This window comes from Calonectris borealis, chromosome 3 (assembly GCF_964195595.1).
Source record: "Calonectris borealis chromosome 3, bCalBor7.hap1.2, whole genome shotgun sequence".
Lineage (NCBI taxonomy): Eukaryota > Metazoa > Chordata > Aves > Procellariiformes > Procellariidae > Calonectris > Calonectris borealis.
In genome coordinates this window covers 124,959,290-124,985,312 of record NC_134314.1, presented here as the reverse complement: position 1 = coordinate 124,985,312, position 26,023 = coordinate 124,959,290, and the positions used below count along the sequence as shown (strand labels likewise).

General features: G+C 50.2%; 1 protein-coding gene and 1 long non-coding RNA gene across 11 annotated transcripts in view; one reads left to right on the top strand and one right to left on the bottom strand.

Annotated features, from left to right (window-relative positions):
- Positions 1-26,023, bottom strand: part of BCL11A (BCL11 transcription factor A) — a 73,464-nt gene that overhangs the window by 9,285 nt on the left and 38,156 nt on the right. For 8 of the 10 annotated variants that reach the window (XM_075147773.1, XM_075147768.1, XM_075147765.1 and 5 more), the window contains exon 3: positions 1-860. This exon is cut by the window's left edge. In XM_075147773.1, the coding sequence (XP_075003874.1) occupies positions 1-860 (860 nt within the window). The remainder of the gene's footprint in view (positions 861-26,023) is intronic. The other 2 variants (XM_075147771.1, XM_075147770.1) reach the window with 1 other exon arrangement.
- LOC142081154 (uncharacterized) lies at positions 17,464-25,130 on the top strand. Its single transcript, XR_012673259.1, has 3 exons — positions 17,464-17,830; positions 18,468-23,297; positions 23,594-25,130. It is a non-coding gene; the product is annotated as an uncharacterized LOC142081154 (long non-coding RNA).

Genomic DNA, 26,023 nt, shown 5'->3' with positions numbered 1-26,023 from the left:
CTCGGGGGAGCTGGCGGTGGAGAGCCCGTCGTCCGACTTCACCGTCATGGGGGAGGACTTGTGCATGTGGGTCTTCATGTGGCGCTTCAGCTTGCTGGCCTGCGTGCAGGCGTGGTCGCAGAGGTTGCACTTGTAGGGCTTCTCCCCGGTGTGGCTCCGGCGGTGGACCACCAGGTTGCTCTGAAACTTGAAGGTCTTCCCGCAGAACTCGCAGGACTTGGACTTCATGGGCGGCTGGGAGGGAGGAGGAGCGGACTGCAGAGGAGGAAGGGGCGGCGTGGCCAGGAACGGGGGCTTGCTGCCGGGCTGGAAGGGCTGCAGCAACCTTTGCATAGGGCTGGGCCGGCTCGGGGACAAGGGCGGGCTGGAGGTGTTGCCGGCCAGCTCCCGCAGCCTCCGGGAGAAATCCATAGCGGGGGGCTCCATCGCCATGGGGTTCAGTCGCAGCACCCTGTCAAAGGCACTAGGGTGATGGGTGGCCAGAGCCATTTCTTCCGCACCCAGGCGCTCAATGCGATGCGGATCCAAATGGTGCCTCGGGGGAGGGCTAAAGAGGGGCGGCGTGGGTGGGAAACGCCCTTCTCCCAGCCCCGACGCCTCCCTCGAGACCGAGCCGGGTATTCTGAGCAGGTTAAAAGGGTTATTGTCTGCAATGTGAATCCCGTGGAGAGGTGGCTGGGAAGGGCACTCTGCACCTAGTCCTGTTGGGATACCAACCCGTGGCGTCAGGGGGCTGCCGTGCTCGCTTTCTAGGTAGATCCGTAAGCCGTGCGTGTTCTGTGCGTGCTGCAAGAGGAACCAGGCGCTGTTGAAAGGCTGTTTACAAGTCGTACACGTGTAGCTGCTGGGCTCGTCTTTACCTGCAAAATAACACAACAAGCAGCGTCAATCTCCGGCCGCCCACCGGCGGGCAAGAGCTCGCCTCCCCGCCTAAGCTCCTCTCCTCCGGGACGCTCGGCTGGGAGCTGGGGAAGGGACGTCCCAGCTCAGGCGCAGGCAGGGGAAGGGGGACGGGAGGAGGCGAGGGGTGCGATGGGGAGGTTCAAACCCGCCCGAAACGCGCCCACCTCCTCCCGCCATCCCCAGCCCTGGGTTCAAAACCGAACCCTGGCAGGTAACCGCAGCAAAAAAAGCTATTAAAAAAAAAAGATGATTAAGTCAACTGATGCCAGCTACGACTCGGCAGACTTTATGCTGCAAGAGGCCGTTACCATTTAAATTGGGGAGAAAATAAATAAATAGATAGATAGATAGATAGATAGATAGAAAGAAAGAAAGAAAGAAAGAAAGAAAAAGAAAATAAGTAAAACCCCTTCTGAAAAGCACTCCAGAAAACCATGTACATCGGTTCAAAGCAGCAACCCCAAGCATCACAACTGCTAGCAAGCTGGGCGATGTCAGGTTATTAGCCTCCTCCTTATTTTGAGAGACTAACAATGGGCACAAAATTAGGCAGCGTCTCCTGCTCCTTAGCCGAGATTCGACTCTGGGGCAAAAAAAAAAAAACTTGAATAATAAAATGAAATAAAACAGTGTGCGGGACAGGGAGAGGGGAAGGCAGCGAGAGCGGCAGCTCCGCCAGGGAAATAGCTGGAGGGTGGCCAGGAGGCCTGGCCGAGCGCCCTGCCGGAGCCGCATTATTTCTCTTGCACTGAAAAGAAGCTGAGGATGGTAAATGCCACTTTGGCAAGTAGCAAGCTAACTCTATTTCATGATAATTTATTTTTGGAGATAACACGGACATTATAAAAGAGCAACCAACTAATAAATAACTAAACAAAAAGCCGGCTAATAATGACAGCAGAAAGCAGCCCCTTCTAATATGTGGCAAAACAAGGGGGATGAATAACTTTTTGAGGGCCGTCCGCGAGGAAAGAGTGGCGTAAGATATGGCGAAGGTGAGTGCGCTTTTATCAATTCCTATAATTTTGTGAATAATTCACTTCCACCCCGCTATGGATGTTTTTTGTGAAATGCTGGTAAACCGAAACCGGAGCTAAGAGAAGGATAAAAATTAATTTCCAGCCCTGCCCAGCAGTTCTCGTAGAGCTGCTGTTTAGTGATATTTAAAAAAAAAAACCAAACATGCTCTTGAGGGTTGAATAAACCATCAGTGCTTGGGGTGGTACCTGCCCACACCACGAACCCCTGCCCTGACCCGACATCTACGTTACGAGGCATCTGCTCCATAGCCGCCACTCCAGGGTAAAGCTCTTTACATGCTGCACTGAGAGCTGCCCCCGTTAGGTTTCCCCTATTTGCCTAATATGAAGAAAAGGAAAAGAGAAAACAAATGAGGCCGATTTGGTAAGAAAACATGGCTTTTTCTGCGCCCATCTTGTTTCCCATCTCACTTGGGAGGAGGGGGAAAAAAGCTTCGTATGGGCATTTTCCTTCTCCGGCGAGCTGAACGATGATCTGGGGATACGCGAGGCAGGCAGCCCGCAGCGCCGGCTGCAGCGCCCCGCCGCAGCTTCCCTCCCTGCCTCCCAGCTCTGCCGTTATTCGACGTTTGGCCTGACAAGCTGAATCGGGCGAGCAAAAAGAGGCTCCACCGTCTACGGCAGGCGTTTAACACTTTAATCACTTTAAAAGCCCTTGGAATAATAGTTAACGTTTCATCCTGAAGCCGGTGTCGGAATAAAATGCATTGCGGTGTTTAGTATGTGCCAGGCATGCAAGCGGAGATAAATACTTAAATCTGCTAAAATTAGAGGGAAATTCAATTGGACCTTCATATTCCTATGCTCATTTGCGAGCTAGGGAAAAAATCTTAAACGGGAAAATTTCATCTTGCTTCGCCGTAATGAAGTGGAAGTTTTTAACACCACGGCAGGAGCTAACAATGTAACGCTACCTCACCTCTCTACCTTATAGATCAGGTCAGAGAAAATAGCATTTTATCTTATAATGAGGATACAACATCGAGCGTTGGCTACCACGTTTTAGTATTCCCATCAACTAGATATTCTAGATCGTAAGGGCAGCTCGTGTAATCATAATGTCAATGAGAAGGGCTGTTACGACTGAGACTAAAGATTACATGGAAAAAGCTGCTTTGAAACTGGTAATTATTACCAGTCCACTAATAGCAAATGATGCATTACAGTTTCACCGTATAATCTGTATTTCACTCTGCTCCTGCCAGTACGGCCTTATTATATTACAGCGCTCACAAATTCTAAATTCCTAAACTACAGTCATCAATAAACGTGTTACTTGCCATAATTTGCAAAATTACTTTGTTCATAACATCTTCGACTGTTATAAAGACGGGAATTGATTTCCTGCATGGCAAAATTAGGGCTACATTGATTTAGTGGGGTGTAAAATGTAATATTATTCTTCATTTGCTTGCCTGAAAAACAACTTTTCAATTCACCATCCGCATTTGGTAATCAAGATAATAATTTAAATTTAAAATCATGTTTATGTACAAAACTTCCCTAAACAACCCACCATTTTCAAGGGAGCAACGTAAAACCAGGCAATAAAATAAAGCAGCGAAACAGTTAAAATCCACCAGCCATTTGCCTCCACCTCCTGCTTTGAAGAGACACGATTTCTAATTTGTCTATTAGTGCTTGATTAATTATGAAGGCTATTGACTGACCATATCATCACCTAGAAATACGTTCCAGTCTGATGCAGCCTTGCCAAACTGCAAGAATTATGGCACTAATCCACACGTTGCCCGCCAGCGGCGACACGGGTCCCTAGACAGCCGCGGCAACCCCTGGTTTTGGAAGGGACTCGCCTTTCCTTCCTCCCATCCCACCACCATGCTTTTTGGTACAGCGTTCGGGTCCCCCCAAAAGCTGGACGGGATTGTAGGACCCGAAGGCTGTGGATCCGCTGATGTCTCCTAGCTATGGGCCAGCCTCTACGTCCACACGGGCTTCCCAGCTAAAGCATCCGGACAAGACCACGGGCAAGCGAGGAAAGCACAGCAGGGAGATGCAGTAGCCGGTGCTGGCCAAGGACAGAGCTGGAGAAGGTCCCACCGGGCTCTTCGTGCCATCCATTGGGGCAATGTGATGGGATGTGTTATCCAAAGCAGCGTTGCGATGCCATCGGAGCTTTCAGCCGATTTCCAAGAGGCTAGCGGGAATCCCTCAGAGCGACGTGCAAAGAGGGTCACTGCCGAAGCAGCCCTCCTCGGCCACCGGCAGCAGGGCTGGAGCCCGTGTCCTCGGCTGCTTCGCATTGAGGAATTTAAGGGCGAAGGGGACCGCCAGCTCTCACTCTCTGACCTTCTCTGCGTTACCTGTCACTCAGTTGTCCTATGCCATGACCAACACGATGTCTTTGGGTAAAGTGTAACCTCCTCCAGCCCCACAAACAGTCTTTAGGGCAAAGCACCAAATCCCAGTGAAAACCATTCAAACAGCTCAGAAGTCAAGAAGAGCGCTCACTGCTTGCCACCACAGTCGGTTGCCACAGCTAACCACACTCACAGACGGGTACTGGGGTCCACGTGAATTTCTCTGGCTCCAACCTCTACCCATTCTCTTCTTCTGTTGAGGTTTTTTTTTTTTGGCCAACACACTGAAAAGCCCCTTAGTATGCAATGTGCCCCCCCACACACACCAAGGGTACTTGTGCACCCTGAAATCAAGGCATGCTTCAAAATACAGTTATTTTTCCATCCTGAAGCCACCTCCTCCACTACCCAAGGACCAGCCTAGCCCTTCTCAGCCCAGCATCGTGCTGGGAAGGAGTTGGTTTTCCACCAAGCCTCCCACAGAGCTGCTGCCTTCTGGGGTACCGCACCTGGATCTGTACATGTGGCCCCAACTCCCCTCTTCTAGCCAGGCACCACGGCAGGTTGTACCCACCCGTGCTCTCAACACACCCCGCTTGACAGTCTTTCCAAACCACCCCATAAATCCTTCCCTGTTGCTCTTCATCCGTCCACCCGCCTTTGCTTTATCCCCAACGCTAATCAGTCGCAATTGCAGATTCATTTCTAAATCACCAACAAAATGCGGCTCCCACCAGCCACTGCTGACCTCTCCCATCCGCCGACGCTTCTCCAGCTAAGCCCCCGCATTCCCAAATCTGTTGGCCGGCTCTTAATCGCCCGTGCTAGCGATACCGCCCAATGCGCGGTCTTCCTACACACAATGTCACGCAGCGCCGCATCCAACGCCTTGCAGAGTCTATTTCATCTACATTTATCAACCAAAGTTGTCATCTGGAAGAATGAAATCAGGTTTATTTGACAAGATCTATATTCCATAAATCTAAGTTGAGTGGCATGAATTATATTTCTATCCTTTAATTCTTTATCAATTGAATCTTACGTCGTCTCTTCAATTATTTTGCCCAGAAGAGATAAGCAAAGTGTTGCCAACTCTCCCACGGTTACCCTGACCAGCTCTCGACGGCATTTTCCCAGTCCGTAAGCTTTATTAAAAACCATGCCAACTCTTTAGGGATTCTTGGGTGCAAGTTGTCAGGGCCTTTTCATGTAAAAATATTTATCTTCATTGGACCTTGTATAAAATCCTCCTTGGCTACTAATGAGCTAGAAAAAACATCATCACCCGCCTATGATACAGAAATGTAACACTGCTGCTTTCCAGGTCTACAGCAGAAATATTTATTAAAAATTTCTACCTTACTGCTTCTTCCATCCATCACTTCTAGGGTTTCTCTTTTCTCCAGGACCCTGAGCAGCTCTCCTTTTCTCCCCATCCGTGCCAGGCACAAGTTTTCCTCGGCACCTTCAGCTCCCCTGACCAGTTCTCTACCCGTCATGATTTCTCACTGCGATTGATTGCTATCTATTTTCCATTTTTTTAATTGTCATATATTGATTTTTTTAGTATCTAATTGCTGTTCTCATCTCACCACTGAAGCGGGTGAAGTGGGTTTTGGATTTGGGCCAAAGTTGCCCTCTCCTTCCTGGACAGCTCATCAACTCTTTACAAATAGCTTCCAATTACCATTTGCATTTTTGCCTGGACATTTTTCCTCCCACTCACTTTTACTGCTCATTTTCTTCGTATTTGGGAAATTACCCCTTTGGGAGAATTACGTGGGGATACCACGTACCAAATACAAACGTGGGGCCAATATGAAAGCTGACTGGTCTCACCCAGTGAAGCCTCACCCGCCGTTACGTATTTATTCCTTTTCTACATCCCGGCCAGCAAAGGACAGCACAAATGTTTAGTGTTTCTCAAGTTATTGGCTCCTGCCGAAAAAAAAAGCAGCAGAACAGCTCTTGCCTGCCATGCCCCCAAAAGAAGCGATTTAACCAGTGACACACAAGTGACAGATTTAGCTTCTGATCCGAAAAATGTTAACAAATGAGTGGGATGGATATTGGCATTTGAGTGCCTTTAAGGGCATTTGGCACAATTACTCAGTAAAATAGGAAGAAATGGCTGCTTTCAGCATTAAGGGGCTTTTTTTATATTAAAAAAAGCTGGTCCTCTGCACCGTGCTCACAGATACACTCGGCGTGCTCAAAGTCCGAGTCAAAGCAAGCCAACACCTCCAGGCACAATATAGCTGGCTCCGAGCAACACCCACAGCCATGTCCACAGTCACCAGCAGCAAAGCCAGACAAGATGCTGGGGAGAAGACCAGCTGGGAGGAGAAGCTGTCAGCTAGATGCCACTGCTGGGAGGAGGGGAAAAAAAAAACACACCAAGATTTCTGGAGCTAGGCATGCAAGTTCAGGCATTGCCAAGTGAGTAATGGAATAATCTGCATGCGTGTGCCAATGTGCTTTGGAAGAGCTTCCTTCGTTACTCAAAAGTCAGGGCTGGATCCAGGAAAGCTGCTCGCCGGACACACCAGCGATTTACGGAAGAGCAACGCTGAAACACCACGCGCAGCATCCTCTCGGTGCCCCTATCCGCAACAGGCAGCCCATAGTGCAGGACATGGTTTGGGAAGGACCACCAGATTAAGGAGCGAGATATTAATATAACGTGTCTTTTACCGCAGGGCATCGTATGGGCTGCACACAAACACGCAGTATTAGAGACACCCCAGTTTTCCCAATGTTTTCACAAACAAAACGGCGGCGTAAGCAGTGACTGCATACGTGCCAATAGTGTTCGCAAGGATTTCATTCACAGCTGCGGATTTACTCCCTCGGAGAAATCCCCGTGCCAGAGAAATCTCCGAGCAGACCAGGATTTGGCCCTCGCTGCCCGGACGGTCCAGCCCTTGTTCTCGGCAGCATCTCTCCACAAGCCAGCACCACCAGCCTTGGTGGCTTAGCTCCCGTGTTCTCCTTCACCTTCACCTTTCCCCCAAAACCTCGTATAAGCAAAGCCAAGGTGTCTTTACTGGGCTACCTGCACCTACAGGGCACGTACATCCCTTTTGCTATCAAACTGCAGAGCAGAAAAGTTAAAAGTGACTTGAACACCTGCAACCTGCAGTAAGCACTCGCTCTCTTCTGCTCGCCACCAAACAATTATCGGAGGAACAGCCTGAGCCAAACCGAGGAACCTCTTTATTCAGCTTTAATGTCAACTGACTGCTTGATTTTTGGATTGATAAATTTGGAGTTGTTATGGTATTTAAAGGGGGGAAGAAAAAAAATGGAGTTAATTGTTACCACTTGTACTTGATTCAGTTCTTCTCCATCTGGCTTGTCAAATATCTGGTTTTTTTCCCTCTCTCTCTTTTGGAAATCCGTACTGTTGAAATTCCTTTCAACTGCAAACTAGAGAAGTGAAACGGTTGGGACACAGGAAGCGTCGCAGGGCCGGGAGATCAGTGGGTCCACTCCACGCCTGCAGCAGCCCACTTCTCCCTTGGTAAGAAATAGCTGCTTTGTCGTGACTCACCTTTTCCTGGTAGTCGGTAGCATCAGTTTAGTCAGGAAACTGTAACTGTCCAAACATATTTTTTCCTTCTTGCACTAATTCTTCCTCCCGATTCTCCAGATTGCAAAAGGCGCTTTATTGACCTGGGTTATAAGTAGCTGTTAGCACTGTTAGCATCAGCATTGTTGCTGCTGCTGTCATAATAATGATGATAATAATACATAACAGCAGTAGCTGCATTTATGTACAACAGGGTACTTCCTCTCTAATCTTTTCTCTTTATCACTAGATGAACCGGATTCAGAAACACTGAAAAAGGAGAATGTCCCTGAAACTCTCTAGGAAGTGACGCAGCATTGCTTGTGAAACGAGAAGCACCGTCGCTGTTGTGCACTTGAAAAACAATATTCTGCAAATCAAGTCCACGTTTATTTACGAACAGGCCTGATCGCGGGTCCTGGGACCGGCTTAGTCGTGAAAACATCAAAAATCTAGAAGGTGTTTTGTTTCGTGGGACCCTCAGTGCCCCATTTGCCATCTTTACCAGCCTTTCCTTCTCTACGACTTATTGATAAAAGACTTATTGATATTCCTGAAAATAATTATTTTTCCCGCAAATGCAAACTCCCTGAAATCATTTTAATAAAACTGGCAAAATATTTTCTAAACTGAGTATCAATAATGGCATTTTTTCATTACACCTCCTTTTAAAAGCCCCTCTTTTAAAGAAGAACTGGGCCAAAACGCTAATGCCATGACCCAAACTTCAAAAACAGCAATAAAAAAACCAAAGCTACAGCTGGCGTTGCCTTGCCATTCAAAGATTTAGATTGCAATTAGGAACTCCAGGAATTCAGCTTTTTCTCCCAAAGCCAAATTTTCATCGGGTTTTGCAGCACTGCTCAGGTTTCCACAAAACAGAAGGGTTTTGGGCCTGAGGAAAGAGCGGGTGGGAAGGGATGGAAACAGGGAGGCCAGTTCCTCCCCGCAGAAGAGCAACGTGCAGCATCCTCGGTGGGGGGACGCAGGTGGGAGCGGGGAGGGCTCCATCCACAGCCCAGCAGCCAGGCTCCTCGTAACCCTGGGGAACACCTGGCCCTTGCAGAAGTGCAGATTTCATGGATGACCATTTTGGTTGTAGCCTCAATGTATTTTGTGTATTTACTCATTCTTCTAAGCAGAACCGAACCCATAACACCTAGTTTCCCCACAAAAAAAAAAATATTTTGTTAATGACAAGCAACAAAATGCATGGTTTGCCGGAGCCTCGGTGATGAGGCGCGGGGTGCTAGGGTCCCACCGGAGCACGTCAGCGCTGCCAGGCATACCGGCCTGACCCCAACGTCTGTCACCATTTTCAAGGCGATTACGATTTGGCCACCAAAAAAACCTGCTTCGAGCTCCAACTTGGCAAGTAAGGGATCAGGCTGCGACTGATTTTGTGCTTTTTTAAAACTTAAGGGGGGTGGAAATCTGTCGCGTCTCGAATTAGTGAGGAACAGAAGAAACCTGCCGTCGGAAAATAACGCTGTGCTTGAAATTCAGCTTTGAATGAAGTTTTAAAAAGAAACCCCTCAAGCAAAGAAGACCTGATCACGCATACGTATGCACCCTATACCCTAACGCTACAGGGACGGCGAAACACAGGCGATGCAGACTGCAGCATCAGATGGGAAGTAGCTCCATTAACTTCAAACACCGGCAGCGGGACCTAAAGGGCTAACTACACGGTGTTGTCAGCCCCGTAGGAGGAACTCCTCACTGATACCATCTCGTTTCTCTAAAAATATCATTAGCGAAGTAACCAACATCCCAGACGCGCAGGCTTCCCCGGCCGCCTCTCCCGGCCTGCCTCTCCCGAGCGCAGGCATGGGGATTCTAAATGGACTCAAACAGGAGTGGCATCGCTGGGATGACACCTGCTACATCAGCTCCGCCGGACCTACCTGGCACCAGGTGTGTCCCCTGCTGGAAGGGCCACCGGGGTTGTGACCCACCAAGGACCAAGCCGCATCCAAGCCCTGTGCCGAAAGGAGCATCAAAACCCTTTCAAAGCTTAACCTGACTATCCAGCGAACAACACCTTGCTCCAACGGCCGTAATTATGCATTTACCTGGTGGCTGCTGGAGGACAATCAAGTCAATAATTCACTTTTTAAATGCAGTGGTGTAAATATACAGCTACAGAGAGCTTCCAAATAATTCTATTCGCTCTCATACACCTATGTGATGAATTGTTTCCTTTTCTACTGTTTTCTCCCCGGCCAGCGGCATCTGAAAAAAAAAGCAGAGCGCACTTCGAAAAGTTTCTTGCGAAGGAAAAGGAGATGCTCTAGCGTGACATCTCAGCTCATCCCTGCCGGTGGGGGGTGAGCCGCGGCACGAGACTCCCGAGCCCTGGCAGATGCCGGCGGTGGGGTGTTTCTCCTGGTTCGTATCGCAGCTTCGGCACCGCTCAGCCTGGCAGCCGGCGCCCGGCAGAGGTGAGCGTGCATCGTGGACGCTGCTCGGCAATGCACATCGTACAGAGACATCTCTCTCGCATATAGGGAGACTCAGCCGCGACGCCAGGATGCTGCTTTCCTGGGAAGAGCCGCTAACGCTTGGTGACCCGATCAGCGCTGCGGGACCTCGCTGGAGGACGCGGCGGCCCTACCGCACGGGGCACTCCTGGAGAGGTTGAAGCGCGCTGGCATTTTGAAATGGCTGCGGGCCCTCTCCCAGGGAGAAACGGGGGCTGGCGCCTTCCCACCGCTGCGCACCGGCCGGCACGCTGCTGCCAGGGCACCGCCGGGCCGACAAGTCTCCTCATCACCTACGGCCTTGCTTTATTTTTGCTGCGTTTCACATATTAGCATCTCTATTTGACGTGCCCGGCTCTATAAAGCACATATATTTAAACTATCGCTTTGCAGAGATGTGGTGGTCCCTGCCAGCCCCCCTCGGCCCTTCTCACCAGCCAGGCACTGCCGAGGTCCCCTTCTCCATCCCACGGCACCCCTGTTCCCACCAGCGCCTCGGGCAGGGCGTCGGGGGGGCCGAAAAGCCCCAGCCCTCAGCCAAGTGATGGGCTTGGGGACGTGCATGAACATGGGGTCTCCTTGAGAGCCTTATTCCACCTTTTCCTTCCCAAGATGGATCCTCTTCAGACTCTCCTCTCTCCCAGCCTTCCCCTTTGGCTCGCTTTCCTCTTGCTTTCAAATTAATGATATTTAGCCAGCAGCAAACCACCCTGACAAAGTGGGTCAGGGGACCCGCAGGTCCCCCCAAACGACACCTCCACCTGCAAATCATCTGCCAGGAAGGCAAAGGTTTATTCTGTCCCTGAGCAAGTTCAATGTCACCACGGAGTTGCAAGCACAGCAAGTGCTGAACCAGATCCTACGACGTTTAGTTTCATAACTTGCACAAGCGAGTATTACTAGAATCGGTAATATATGTATTTTCCCCTCCCTGCTTTGCAAATAGGAGCAAAAGGTGTCGTAAAGTTGTCCGGTCTCCTCCGGTTTATTCTGTCTCCTCTCCATCGCTGCGATATCCTTGAAGTTGAAAATGATATAATACTCCGAATATCTGGAGTTTGGAGGATGTAAGACTTGCAAGAATTGCTACAGCTTTATTGCGTTCTCGGGGCACAGAGAGTATTTACCATACATACATCAAGTCAAGGAATGCAAAAAGGGCATACGAAAACTTGGCGCTTCGAGCTCAGGAGTTTAAATTCCCAGAAAGGCAGATAAAGAGTGGATTTTCTTATTTATAGATTTGCAGATGAAATCCAACAAAACCAGCCCTCCCCCCGCCCCAAAAAACCCCTCCCTCCTTTATGTCAGTAAGGCTGATTCAATTTCCAGGCTTGCAAGGTCTCCTCTCGCCGAGTATTACCCGACCCCAATAACACGCACTGTTCCAAGGTTAAGATCTGTTTCCTTACAATAATGCAGAAAGCTGTTGTTTCAGTCGCGGCTGCAGAATTCAGCTTTGAAGGACAGGTTAGTACCACACTACATTTAACTGGATTCAGTTCATCTGATTATACAGTGCCTTGCTTTCTGGAATATGTAATCATCTCTTTCTGATGACATTTTAAATATCCAACTAGACAAATAATTGCAGCAATAATTGATAGCTGAGTCAAGCTGGAAGATTATTGATTGGCACAGTACCCACTGAAACAAATGTTCATCTTTCAAACATTACAGTGAGGATGCTTAAATCTAACTTTTGCTGATAAATGATAAAAATTTGATTTACTGATAAAACCACCGGAATAGAATATGCATTTCGGGATTTGATTACCTTGAGAAATTTTTCGAAGAAAAATTAAGCAGTGGGATTTATATTCTATTTCACATGAATAATTGCCAAGATATGGATAAGCCGTTGAACATAAACACACGCAGAGAAGTCTTAAAGAGTTGCTGCTTAACTGTCTACCTTCCTGCATGGAATTTATCTCTTCCTAATCACTGCTTACGTGGGAGTTTATCCTGCCGCCTTCCCGAGGATGCCTCGCGTGGGTCTCATTACCGGTGGCGGGAGTTACACGTCGGGAAAGATCCCCCCCGTCGTTTTCCCAGCAGCTCGAAGCCCTCAGTTTAAATGTGCATATTCTTACTCCGCTGTGAATGCAGCCAAAATGAGGATTTGATCTCATTTGCCGTGGTGTAAATCAGGAGCGCCAGCGTCCAAATCTGCAGCGCTGCATAAAAGCAGCGGGAGGGAGGTCAAGATCAGGTGCATTTGCAAACTGCATTCGCTAGCTTGAAGGGAGGGGGTTTAAAGCTGAAATAAAACCACTTTTCAGCTCTTATTACACAGGGGTCTGTTTAAACGTGCGTTTCCTTCTGATTATGAAATTCCAGACCCCGCAGCACCGCCTATACGTCAGGGGGAGAGAAGGGGGAATTTCTGAAACTTACTGATTAGAAAGCAGAGCGAGCGGCCGCGGCAGAGGATCGCGTGCGGGGAAAGGCAAGCGATGAGCTGCCTAGTGAGGGCAGAGGAGCCGTCACAAGGCAGAAGCCTGAAATTAAGGAAAAGCGCCAGAATATTTGAGCAGGGAACAAAGAGCATAAATTCCAGAGTAAGAGATGAAAAATGCACTGAAACATTTTGAAACGGAGCCATTAGGAGCTGATTGAGTCTCGGAGCTACTGTTAAAAATCAGCCGCTTGTTAGATGCGGCGATCAGCTGAGCCCTGACACTTAAGGCGTACGAAGGGGCTTGTCGAGCGGCTTCGCTCTAATTTAGAGATCCTCAGTTAATTAGAAAGCCCTCGGATTTTCTGCAAATGCGGGTCGCTATCGACAGCTCGTGCTTTTGATGCTTTCCAGGGGACAGTTGCTGGACTGACCTTCCCAGCACTGGCAGGGCTGCCCAGACTCTCGCCGTGTCGGGGAATTCAATCACCGCCGCCAGCGCCAGCTGGAAGTTACAAGTAAGGTTACTCCGCTCCTACACGCCGTTTCCTCCTCTGAAACAAACCCTGATGAAATCTGCATTTGCTTAATGCTATAAATAGCTCCAGCTTTGAATTATTATTATTTTTCCCCCTGCTGAGTGGATGTCACAGCCAGCCCAGGACTTCGGGGTGGGAGTTTATCGAAGGCGGCGCCCGCAGAGGTTGGGAGAAGGGGAGTGCTTTACGGGGGACGACCTGCTCGCATTGAACCCACGGCCGCGACTGCGGGAGAGAAACCTCCCTTTGAGATGTCGGTTTCCCCGATACCTACAGCAGGTAGCGGTGGCTGCAGGGGATGGGGTCCTGGTCTGGGGGACGGCACTCCGCGAGCTCCCCCAAGCACCCAGCACTCCCCATCCCACGGGGATGCCTTTCCCAGCCGCAAGCAAGGTCTGGTGACGCTCTCCGAGTAGAAGCCACTGATAATACGTAATGCACGGCAAATACTAACACAGGCAACCACCGAACAAAACCAGGCTTGTTTGGAAATGCGAGGAAACGAGTGGAAGTTACAGTGACAACCCAAAGGCAAGATGACAGACCTGCAGTCACACAGGGAGTCAGCAGCAGACACTAGAAAATTAACTCTCAGGAACAGTCTAGCATTGGCAGGGAAATGAATGAGATGATCTAAGAGATATTTTCCACCTCTAATAGGATTTGATGATGATTTTGCATAGGCTTTTGTGCTAGCCTGGCTTTTGATAAAGGCATGGTGTCTCTTTTCAACCCACATGCAAGGGAGAGATTAATAAGTTGCAAACTCGGTCCACCTCGGCTATAAATGGTTCCTGTGCCTATAGGGGGAAAAAAAGCTAAGCTATGACTGATAAAAAAAACCCCAGTGAACTGAGTGCAGTTAATGCTTTTACACCCAAATCTTCAGTTATTAAGATATTTAGAAAAGAGAGAAAAATTCTCCTCCAGCACTAATTTAGTTGCCAGATGGGGCAGCGATGCACAAACCGTGGCCAGTTTAGGAGCGCCGGATTGAGACCTTTCCAGGGAGAGCCCCGCTGGGGGCTGTGGGATGCAAGGGGAGATGAGGTGGCTCCAGCACATCTTGCAGGTCACTTTTCCCCCATGCAGAAGAAGGGCGCAGAGCCACCGGCAGGTGAGGACGGCACTCATTTGGGACGACCTGGAGTGGAGACTTTTGGCTGCTCAAGGTGTCGGATCGGCAGAGGATAAGACCAGAGGACTGGCCTCAGAGGATGGATTAAGATAGCACTGATGGTAAAGAACGCAATGGAAACAAGAGTTTTTAAGCATACGGAACAGATTGTAGAGAATCCCATCTTCTAGCAATTAAATGTTGTAACTGCCAGCACTTAGATACCAGTAACAGATAGCGATAAAAAACCCCTAACCTCACCTGATTAAGCGAATAATCTTCTGCGTAGTCTACACAGTCATATCATGACACCCTTTCTTGGGACAAATGCCCCCTTACTCCATGGGCTGTTCCGCTGTTATTTTTCAGCAGGAAGATTCGGGGATCCAGGCCCTGCTCTTTAGCATCATTGGGACTAAACTCTGGGCCTTGCTGCTGTCTAACCCTCATGTTGGGCCAAATGAACACGGCTGCCGTTCAGAAGAGAGCCGCTCTCCTGCTCTTCATCCACGAGTCTTCCTCTTCTGGCTCTTCACCTCTTTACTTGACGCATCGGGTAAGGGGTCTGGAACCTCCATCGCCCATCTGCTTACGCTAGCAAAGTCAGCCCACGTAGGCTGCTGTACATCCCGGTGCACAGGAGGACACGGGGCACACTGTGACCTGCCAGCAGCACCTCTGCTTCCACGCAGCCGGGACAACCCATCGGGGAGCCACGTGCCGGTCCCTGGTGGCATCGCCTCCCTTTCTGCCAACACGCAGTCTCCCACAGGGCAGCTCTGCTTTTTGGGAAAACCAGCCCACGGGGGCCAAAGACGGGCAACCAGATACATCTCCGCGTGCCTGACCACAGACTTTGGCCTGCAGCGAGCGTTTCAGGTTCAGGGCTGCCGTTATTTGCACTGCAGCCAGGTCCGGCGGCCGCCACGGGGGACCGGAGCCCCTCAGAGCGCGGCACTGCACCCAGAGATAACGAAACGAACAGTTCCTGCCCCCGGAGCTGGCAATTATCATCATCGCTATTATAACCTGACGAGAGGGGCTGCCAGTTTAAACAGGCTACTGCTTCGGCGCCAACGCTTCCCACTCCTCGGGCTTAAGAGCGCTGAATATTTCAGCGGGTAAACGGCAGAAGTCGCAATCCTCCCATTTGCTGCCACTTCTCGTAGCGCTTTTGAAAAACCACAGCGGCGCATTCCCGGTTGGAGTAAAAGAAATTGGCCTCACGTCATTTTTTTAACAATAATGCAATAAGAGAGCAATAACGTTAAAAACGATTAACACCGAGATGTTGCACTCAATCGCACCTTAAGTCCGAGGAGCTCGGCGTGCTTTGCAAATGGCCGTTAATGCCACAAAGGCTGTAGGGGGAGTGGAAGTGTTGCCCACGGTCCCGCAGGGGCATTTTCCAGCTGCTTACCTCCGGGTCCTCATTTTCTTGGGGACGGGAGCACTTTCCAACAAGCACCAGCAAGCACAGGGCTCATACCTGCCACCTCCAGCATCTCCGACACCTCATCTGTGCCCGACCCCCCGCGCTCCCCAGAAAGGATGCTGGACGCTCTGGTGATGGGTAGCAGCTCCATAAAAGATGTAAAAGCCCTTGAATCATCACTTTACCTGAATGTTTTATCAGAAAACACCCCGTCCGGGGGCAGGCTGGGAGATGGCCGTATATACGGCAGGTCTGAAATTGCCATCAGCTTCACCTCGATCCTTTTCCGATGTCCTTGGCCACCCAGTTAAGATCTGACAGCATTTAAAGATGACAGTGCTTGAGGTAATGGCACAATGCCGTAACAGGATTACAGGAAATGTGAAAGAAAGGACATACGTACGTAATGTCATTTAGCTAATGTCATCTATGAACAGGTTTTGCTGCAATTTTTGCTGACAAAGAAGTCAGTCTCACTTATACAATTCCTTTTAAACTCTGTTATTGCCGTAAATAGTTTACTTCTTCCTGAAAGAAAGCTTTTTAGACGCACCGTCGCAAATATTTTGTCCAACTTGCTCGCTGGCTCATAGAAGCAGGTCCGAGGCAGGGTATCCTGGGGGAAAAAGCAATACAAACCAGCACGAGCTGGTGAGCAGGGCAAGGCAGCTGGATCGAAGGGCTCCCCGACGCCCTCCCAACCTAGCTGCGGCACCCGGACTTCGTAAGATCCTCTCCATTAATTTCCACCCAGCTATTTCCTCCCCGCGCCCTTTTTCCATCAGTATTCCCTTTCAGTCCCACCGCAGCTGCCCCCGAAACAGCTTCCTCATTGTCCCCCACCAGAAGTGGTGTATGTGTGCCAAGCAACTGACCGCAAACAAAAGCTTGTTTGACCAACGCTTGTTCCGAAACAAAACCCCGGCTGGAGAAGGAAATCCCGCAAAGGAGGGGGGGATTGATGCTGGGACAATTTAGAAGGCAAGCCCAGGCGCGCTCGCCCCCGGGGACTCGCATTCTTGCCAGACAATGGTGTCTGGCCTCCCCATTCACTGCCCGCCTCGCACCCCTCCCCAAAAAATCCCCCCTAAAAGCCATGTTTATTATATAGTCTGATAAGCAGGAGAGATGCCGTTAAATTGAGCCCGCGACCATCTCGCGCGCTGCCCGCAGCGTCTCGGGGACAGAGGGTGGACAATAGAAGAAGCCTCTAAAGGACTTGGGGAAGGGTTTCTGGAGCTAAACTTATTGCTAGGAAATACTGGGCTGAGTCAGTTCCTCCTACGTTGGAAGGTGAAAATTAATGGCCAAGGGGGTGGCTGTGAGGTGCCCACTTGCTACCCTTTCTCGGGGAGTATTTACTCATTCTGAGCAAAATGTTTCTTCCAAACTCCCCAGCCTTGCCTTAGATGACTCCTTCCCCCAAGCCCGGCAAAAGCAGCTGTTGTGAAAAAGCCGAGCCTTTGCCCCCCGGCACATCTGCCTGCCATCGGCATGTGAAGTTACCGATTAGAGGAAACACCCTCCCTGGGCAGACAGCCCCCTCCCTCGATAAGTACGGTTGGAAACCACAGGAGCTGCACGGGGCCAGCTCGTGCGCCGTACGCCGGCCTGACCATCTTATCCGTTAATAAACAGACGTTCGGGTCTTCGTCGCATTGAGCAACGTCGACATCTGCCCATTTAGGCAACGCGTTGGGCAGCAGCTGGGTTTGCGGCCAGGCAGTCGGCGGGGTTTGCTGCAGGCTCCCCGCGGGCTTTCGTGGGGAGAGGATCCTACCGCCTGTCTGTCTGTCCGCCCGGGCACGCGTTACTGCTGGAAGACGCTCGTAATAAACACAGATACGTTAAAATTCCTCAGAAAGCCATAACACTCAGCCCTTGAAGGGCACTTCCCCGCTCAGTTGTCACCGAGCCATCCCCAGGAGCCCACGTCACCACCCCCTGCGCCAGGCAGAGACGGAGAAACCGGCCGAAGCGGCTCCAGTCCGTTCCCCTGCACCCCTGCTCCAGTCCCTGGGTAAGGAGAGGAAAAGCTCTCGCTGTGATTAAAGGCAATTTTCTAAAGCGTATTTACCCTTTCGGAGCCGAGGCCACTCACGTATATGAATGTTTGCCAGCACATGCATACGTTTTTATTTCTACCCCTCAGAAGTGCTTGTGCAGATGCTGTAACAAGGTATCTGTAGGGTACGAGTAGGCAGGGACAAACCACAAAACTCAGATGTACATTTTGGTACTGTTCATGGAGTACCAAGGCTACAGCTCCCATGCTGGGGGGAAACTGCCCGTCCCTCGCTTTTGGGGCAGGATGAGGCCCTCTGAACTCTGACGACCCGCCAGTTTTGCTGCTGTCTGAGGTTCCAGCTCTACAGAGACCCCAGCACCACCATGCTTCCCCATGTCCGAGGGACAGCCTTGGAGGACACTGAAATGGGAGCCGAGGGACAGGACCCGTCCCCTTACAGCAGCTCCCTGCCCACTTCTGTAGGACACGTGGGTGATCAGGATCAGACCCGTGCAGGCTGTAACCAGCTGCAGGGCTACAAACACAGCATGGGCCTTGTGCTGTACATCCCGCAGTTTTAAGCGCTTACTTTCCCATCTTTTCTAAAGCTGAGCTTTTAAAACCCCGCCAAATCGGTGTTTCCCTACAGTCGCCACTTCTGGCACCCGAGATGGGGATGGCCGTGCCTCTACGCTCATCCAGAGAAGGACAGAGCTACGGTGGAAGAAACAGCAAGGGGCACAGTTGACCGCTTCAAAACCTGCCCGCTCCAGCTACGCTGCCCATGAGACACCAAACAAAATGCTTCTGGTCAACAGAGCTACACTATACATTGAGCAATACACTACACCGACTTTTTCTTTTTGTTTTTGTGAAATTAATAACGCTGCCTTAAACTCGCCCTTAGCACTTACTGCTTCTGCCTGCCTGCTCTGGAGCTGGGATGCTGAAGTCGCAGAGCACATCCCTGCTGGAAGCTAAAAGAGGCTGCCAGGGAAACACGCGCAGCCATCCCAAGCCGCTTAGGCATTTTCAAGCACAACCCCACCGCTTCTAGAAAACCAGCCCCAATCATTCTTGCCCGGCAAAGCCTCTCTGAGCACAGCGCTGCCGCACAACAGCTCAAAAAACTCTGCAGGGAGGGAGGGGAGATACCCCAACCCATCCGCCCCAGCCGGGCACAGCAGCAATCCGCACCTCACGGCCAAATGAGATGATTTTGACATAACGTGTGCAGATGAAATTTCAGGAGTGGGGCTATTCCTATTAGAACGCGGTCAGAAAAAGAGGGTTAATGCCCTCGTTATCTGGCTAACCACATTGCTGCGCTGTGCATGGTCCGTCCAGCGATACTGGCCAGTTGGGCGAGCAAGGATGCTGCGGCGCTGGGTGCTGCAGGAGCAGGGCCAACACAGCAGTCCCAGCGAATTAACCAGCCACCACGGAAAACCTGGCTTTATTACTTACTGGGAGCATCAGGAGGCGATTTCTCCCTCCCTGACTCACTCAAATTCTTTTCTTGCATCCAGCTCATCCGTCCAAGCCAGTGTGTTTGCAGCAGCGGAGGGGATCGCTGCAGCTGGAGATGCGGATGAAGCAGTCTCATGGCTCTGCTCTCGCTGTACAACGATGGGTCCCAGGCGATGGGCAGCCGCAGAGGACAGACGCTGCTCTCTGCTGCCTAAGGTAAAAGGCTGCTGGAGCGCTGGCTGCTGAACCTGACATCTCGGACGCTGCTCCAGGAGGCCAGAGCTGAGGCATGCATGACTCATTTATAAATTATATACCATCTTGGTTTTTTTTTTTTTTTTTTTAATTTAAATACTGTTAGGCAGAAATTCCACAGCAATTTGCTTTGTTTCTTTGATCATAGGATTGCTACTCTTCTTTCCCTGGGGAAAAACATGCCCTAAAAACAAACGAATGCTGCACTGGAAGTAAAGAGCCCATTCCTTTGAAACCCCTGGAAATACACTCACAGCTGTTGGAAGACACACACTCACCCCTAAAAACCAGAACTATCCTGAGCTGTGACGCTGAAGGACATCAGGAGGCCTGCAGCAGCCCCGGACTCCAGTTTCACAACCTTGCAAACGTTTTCCAAACTCCTAATCTTACAAATAAGTGTGCAACAGGACATGCAACCGCTATCAGCATGTGAAAATACGTGGCTTTCTCTACCCAGGCAGGGACAGCTACTGATGTGCTCCAACTCCACTCCGGGACAGCTGCTTCTTTCCACTGGAAGCGTTTGATCTATTCAAATAACTTTCATGAAGCCTCCAGCTTTCCCTACTACTGACTCAAACTCTTGTTGGTTTTGTAGATCTGGAATAATCCCTTTGGCCTCATGGCAGCAAGCAGTGTGAACCTTGCCTGTGTATATTTGATCTGAAGTGGGACTGAAGTCCCATTTTTAAGTCTTATCCCAGAGTGCCAGTAGGATCCCGTAATCACATGGCTCCAAGAAAGCTTTAAGAAAAAAACAGAGATGCGGCGAGAATCAGCATAAAACCATTCATGTCAGCAACACCGGGCTACCTACCTACATGGATATTTGGAATAACTTCCAGCAGAAAAGGCACCTCTTCTACACCTAATCCAAATCCATTTACATCTGGCTCTGCACCCGACCGGCGCATAAGCCACCACAGCCTCCTAATCTCTACTTTTGGGTGACGACTGTCATTTTCCTATATGGGGCCTGATGGGACGTTCAGTTGATAGGCAGCCTCCCACAATCGGCTGCAGACTTGGGGTCAGAACCAAGAGAGGAGCAGCACGTCAGGGTAAGATGGGAATTTGCAGCCTGGCATTAAAACGTGGCTCTCAAATGGAGGGGGGTACCTCTCCACCCCCCCTTGCAGGTGGCCCTCAGCTTGTTCAGCCCACAATCTCACTCTGCGGCTGCTCTTGAGTCAGCCCCGTGCTACGTGATTGCATAAATTCAGTGCTAAGCCTGAACTAATATAGCCAGCCTCTCCGCAGGACTTATCAGCTCGGGCTGGGTGCTGCGTGGGCTCGGCACCTACCCCGCTCCCGGCTGGGCGATGGCGCGGGTCCAGCCGGCTCTGAGCACGAGCAGAGCTCGCTCGCATCCGCTGGCAAAATGTATGCGAGCCGTAAGAAGTACGCCTCGGAAACCCTGGAAATCTGACAGCTTTTTGTGTTGTAATAATGCAATTCAAAAGACTATCGGGATTGTATAAATATTTGTACAGACACTTATCGCTGTAGCAGTCAGATACTCAGTCCCCCTGAATCAGCTGAGCTGCTTCAAGTCCTCGCCTCCGTTTGCAGAAGTCTGCTAACCAAAACCGTAACCATCTACATAGTGAAACATAAAGCCTCTGTTTATGTAAATAGTCTCCATCCTCTACCCTCCCTACTTGCTGGGCGGCTGTCAGCAAAATAAAATAAAAAGCGGGATCGGATTCCCAGCCCACTAAAAGAACAAGAGCAGGATGTATGTTTTAGCCAAGGAATTAATTAATTATTATTAACGCAATGAATGCTCGCTAGGAAATGTTTGGACTTTGCCATTGTAATTAAATATTCTTACTCATGCAGCTCTCAGCCTTCAGAAATTAGTATTGCATTTTATAGTCCAGATTTTTTTTTTTTTAAATAAGAAAATACTTTCACACTGAATTTTTCATTTTCCACCGGCACAGAAAGGCAGGAGAAGGTCTCTTAATATTCATGCCCATTTTCCTTTCTAAACAATTACAAATGCTTTTTTTCAGTGGCCTATACAGTTTTCATAATGAAAAGTCCTCTGTCATTTTTGCTCCAGTACAAGCTCTATCCTGATGAATAAAACAGGTCCCATCGCCCTTCCCCGTGCGAGCGGGTGCCTCGCTCCGCACTTACGCTGCTGCTATTTCTGTCCCCGTAAGCTAAACGGTGAGTTTCTTGATGAGTAGGTACCTACGCAAGGCATCTCTCGTCCAAATCAATGGGAAAACTCCTTCAAGGAAGGACTCACTCACAGCACAAGGACTCCTACACTTAACCCTAAAGAAGGACCAGTTTCTAATCCCTTTACTCAAGGTCTACTTGCTTCAGCCGGCTGCTTACAAAAAAAAGAGCAGCAGAATCCAGCCCTCCGTCTCTGCGAAATGGGTCAAAGACACATAGGATTATTACTAATTTGGAAAGAAAGCACCTGAGACATAACGTAATTCCACCGCTAGATTTTATCGCTTTTACTCACAATGAGCAAATACCAGGGGAATCACCGAGCAGACGGCTTCTCACCCGCTCGGAAGCAAACTGGACCCAGCTCCTACCTGCCAGAGCCACGGCCGGAGCCACGCAGAAAATTAACCACCAGACCGGGTGAGCTTCACCTGCCTCACCCTTCCCGAAAAATAAAAAAGCCATGTGGCTCAGGTTCGGGGATTTGGTTTTAATCTTCTCTTTAACCTCAGATGGACGCTCGCAATCGCTCTGTTTTGCCATCCCCAGCCATCGCTGATTTAGCTAATGCTCCGTTCCAGCAGGAAACATCTTAACTCTGAAGATTTGATGATTGCCCCAGCAATCAGTTGTTCAAATAGTTGAAAATTAAGACTATTGCACACAAAGTAAATTAAGTAATTTTCTACCCTCCTAGGGTCTCCCAAGCCTATCAGATTTCCCACGACTGCTATGTCACGCTGCCTCATTACTGTAAAGAAAATATAGCTCTGCGAGTCCTTTAAGTGGACTACCCTCAAAGACTCAGGGAAAGAAGATCTTTGCAAACACAGATCCCACTGCAAACGAAATGAAGAGCAGAAGACCATCCACAGAGCATGTGTATCTGCTCCCGTGCTCAACTCTCACGCCTTAGGCTGCACAAACCTCTGCGAACCCCAAAAAGGCTGTATGCAGCCGTTCTCTATGATACCAATTTTTTCAGTCGTAGCCCAGACGGCGATGGTTTTGTTCGCAAGGATGCCAGCAGAATCGGGGGTGAAGGAAGATGCCCTCCAACGTAAAAGGCTGCAATCTGATCCTAAAGCAGGTACCACTTCAGCATCCTGAGCACAGCAGTCCTACCTCTCACTCTCCTTCCTAAAATAAGTAAGCAAGGCAGCTTTTAGGCCGTGACTGATCATTTTTAAATAAGCGTTTTGAACTCGGCCTGCAAACATTCCTACCGCAACGCCGCGGGATGCTCTGTTAGCTTTAGCCATTAAAATAAGCCTTCAGTGCGGGGACGGTGCTGCACCGCTTCCCGCAGCTCCCTGGATCCCTTCCACCCTGGCTGCGGCATCTCAGAGAGGTTTTGTTCCCGAGCCCAAACAAGCTGGAATCATTCCCAAGCATTTGGAAACCTCAAGCCGAGCAATAAGCACCCGGCATTATGGTAATCACCTGGTGGTGGCCACTGTAACTTCAGCTTTACGTTCAGACTTTCATTGAAACCCTCTGGTTTTGGACTATTTTTTCTTTGCAGCAGAAACTTTCCCTGGTTGGTCTCGGGCCAGAGGTGAGCTTTTGTAAGACAAAAAAAATAAATCAGTCACTTATTTTCAGCTAAAAAGAGAGGGGATGGGAAAACCCCACCGACAAGAGCTTTTTAAGACAGTTAGTCACAAGTTATCAAATGAGGGGACGAATGGCCACCCCACGTTCGCATGCAAATCAGGCCCTGAAAGAACCGGCGCTTTATAGATTGGTGGGGAAAGCAAGAGGAAGAGAAAGCAAACGCTATTAACAGAGTTAAATATTTTTGTACGGGCTTCAAAACATGTCCAGTAATCCCTTTGGGTTGTGTTTTTTCAGCAGAAGTCAGCTGGCCCACGAGGCTGGGCCCCACCACAGAGGTCCATCAGGACGCATGGGGAATCCACCTTTCACCTGAAAGCTGGAGAAGAAACTGGAGCTCTTCAGTTCTTCCATCCTGGGGGCTTTCTAGAAAGTCTGACTTTTCAAAAACACCACCCACCACCACCCCAAATGCCAAGTTCACTGGGGGCACCTCGACTTGAAAACCCATGTTTCAACATTACTTGTCCTTTGGCATGGGGCTGGAAGCAAGCGTTAGCCCGTCAAGACTAGGGGCAAACAAGAGGTGTAGTACAGGTGGTAAGGCAAAAACTGCTACATCTTGTGGACGGGAAAAGCAGGCACCCACTACCCAAACCGTGAGGCCAGTCACCACGAACTGTGCCAGTGCTCCTACGTATTCCTCACACACGTCTGTACCTACTAATTCCTCTCGCTTGTGCAACCACGGAGCGTGGCATCCCCTTCTGCTCCTCCAGGCTCTGTCTGTACCCACGTCTCGCCTCAATTCCAGCCATTAGTGAAGCCACACTCATGAAAACCTCTCACATAGGGCATGGAAATCTCCTGCTTGGATCAGGAAACTTCACCTAGTCTCCACAACCAGAAAAATCCCTTCCTTTCATCTGTGTGGGTGTTTTGCATTAGCACAAGAGCACCACTGGCTGTATCTACATGAGGATTTTCGTCTGGAGGAGATGCCCCAGATGGCCCCGCTTGCCGTGTTTGGGTTCAGTGCAGCGAAGAGTTTGTGTGCATTTTTATTAGGTGCTTTGCAAGGGAAACTAAGCGGAAGGCTTCACCCCGGAGTGTGCCAGACGCGCTCCAAGCCCCGCTGCAAGCGCAGAAGCCCAAAGCAGCGACGGGTCCTGCAGGCAGTCTTGAACGAGTTTGGTGGGGACATTTGGCTCGGGCCACCAGAGCACAGCAAAGCTGGGGTAGAGCTCCCAAAGACAGCGTCTGGGAGCTAATCCCAGGTGTACAAAAGGCCGCAGGATGAAACCTGCGTCCAAGCAAAGCCTGAGTTGAAAAGCTACACGCTGGAGAAAGCAATGAGTAAGACTGGGTAGAACAACACGACCGCTCCTCAGCCATCTGCTAAAGCCTTGGGTCCTTCAGAGAAGGTCTGTGGTGACCTGGACCTGCAGAGTTATTCCTGCTGCCCCCTGTCTCAGCCATGCCTTATCTGGGGATGAGTATTTGGAGAGATCGCCTACTCAGCAAAGGTGTGATTTGGGGAAAAAACCCACACCTCAGTTGACCCAACCCAGATAAGCACCAGGGAGAGGCTCCGAGTCCCCACACACAAGTATATGTACAAAACAGACGGAACCATCCCGGTGCTGAGCCCGACGCATTTTTCCCGGCTTGTTTGCAATACAAGAGCCTGAGCAACGCCAGCGGCCTGCTTGCCATCAGCTTATTTCCGAACGCTTCCCACTGCCTGGCTGTTTAGGTCTTGCATATCCCCCCCTCTTCCTCCTCCATCCCTCCCAGCATGCAGGCACCCAAAAGGAGATCGCCCACCGTGGCACAAGAATGTTGCACGAGCTGTGACTTTCCTCTGGTTACCCTTTATCTATCCCTGAGCCCCGATAAAAATCAACCTATGGTCTCCTGCTCCTTTTATTTATATTTTTTTTTTCTTTTGAAACCAGACTCACTCAGCTCTCCGGATCCTAAAAGGGAGCTGCAAAGAGCCCAGCCCCGCTCCCACTAGAAACGCTGGGATTTTAATATTTTGCTTGGAAATAGGTGCACGCAGAAGCCACCGGTGTAAGCAAAACCAAACAGCGCCAGAGCAGTTTCTCCCGTCCTTTCCTAACCAAGCCTGCTATTCTTGGGCACCGTCAAACTGAGGAATTTTCCCTCTCCCTCTCCTGACAATACGTTATTTGAAAATGTTTACGCCCATCCGGGCTGGAGAGCGTGGTTCATTCACAGCTTCTGCTCTTCGGCGGTGCTTCCTCGGAGCTGGCTTTCGAAGGCTGTTTTGCAGCTCCCCGGCCGGGGAAGGCAGCCCACAGCCAGAGCCCGCGGGTACAATCCGGAACGGCGGCTGGCAAGCTTGGGAAATCGCTCAGTACATGACCGAGAGGGCTTGGTTTCAGCCGGACAAACATTTTCTCCATGTCGGCTAAGGTACGACTCCCTGCCCTCCTGCAAAGCACCGGCTCACCCCTTCTCTCTCCGTCAGGACTCGTGCGGGCGGTTGTTTTTCTGACCCCAGCGTACGGGATCAGGCCACGCAGCCGCCCGGCCAGGTAACTCCCCCGGAGCTCCTGCTACGGGAAGGGGCACCCGCAGAGGTTCGCGCCGATGGCCAGGACAGTGCCCAAACCCAAAGCGACTCCAAGCACAAGCGCTTCGGTGCTCCTGGTGAGGTACCCCATTTCTCCCTCAAAAACACTCGACGGAGTTTCATTT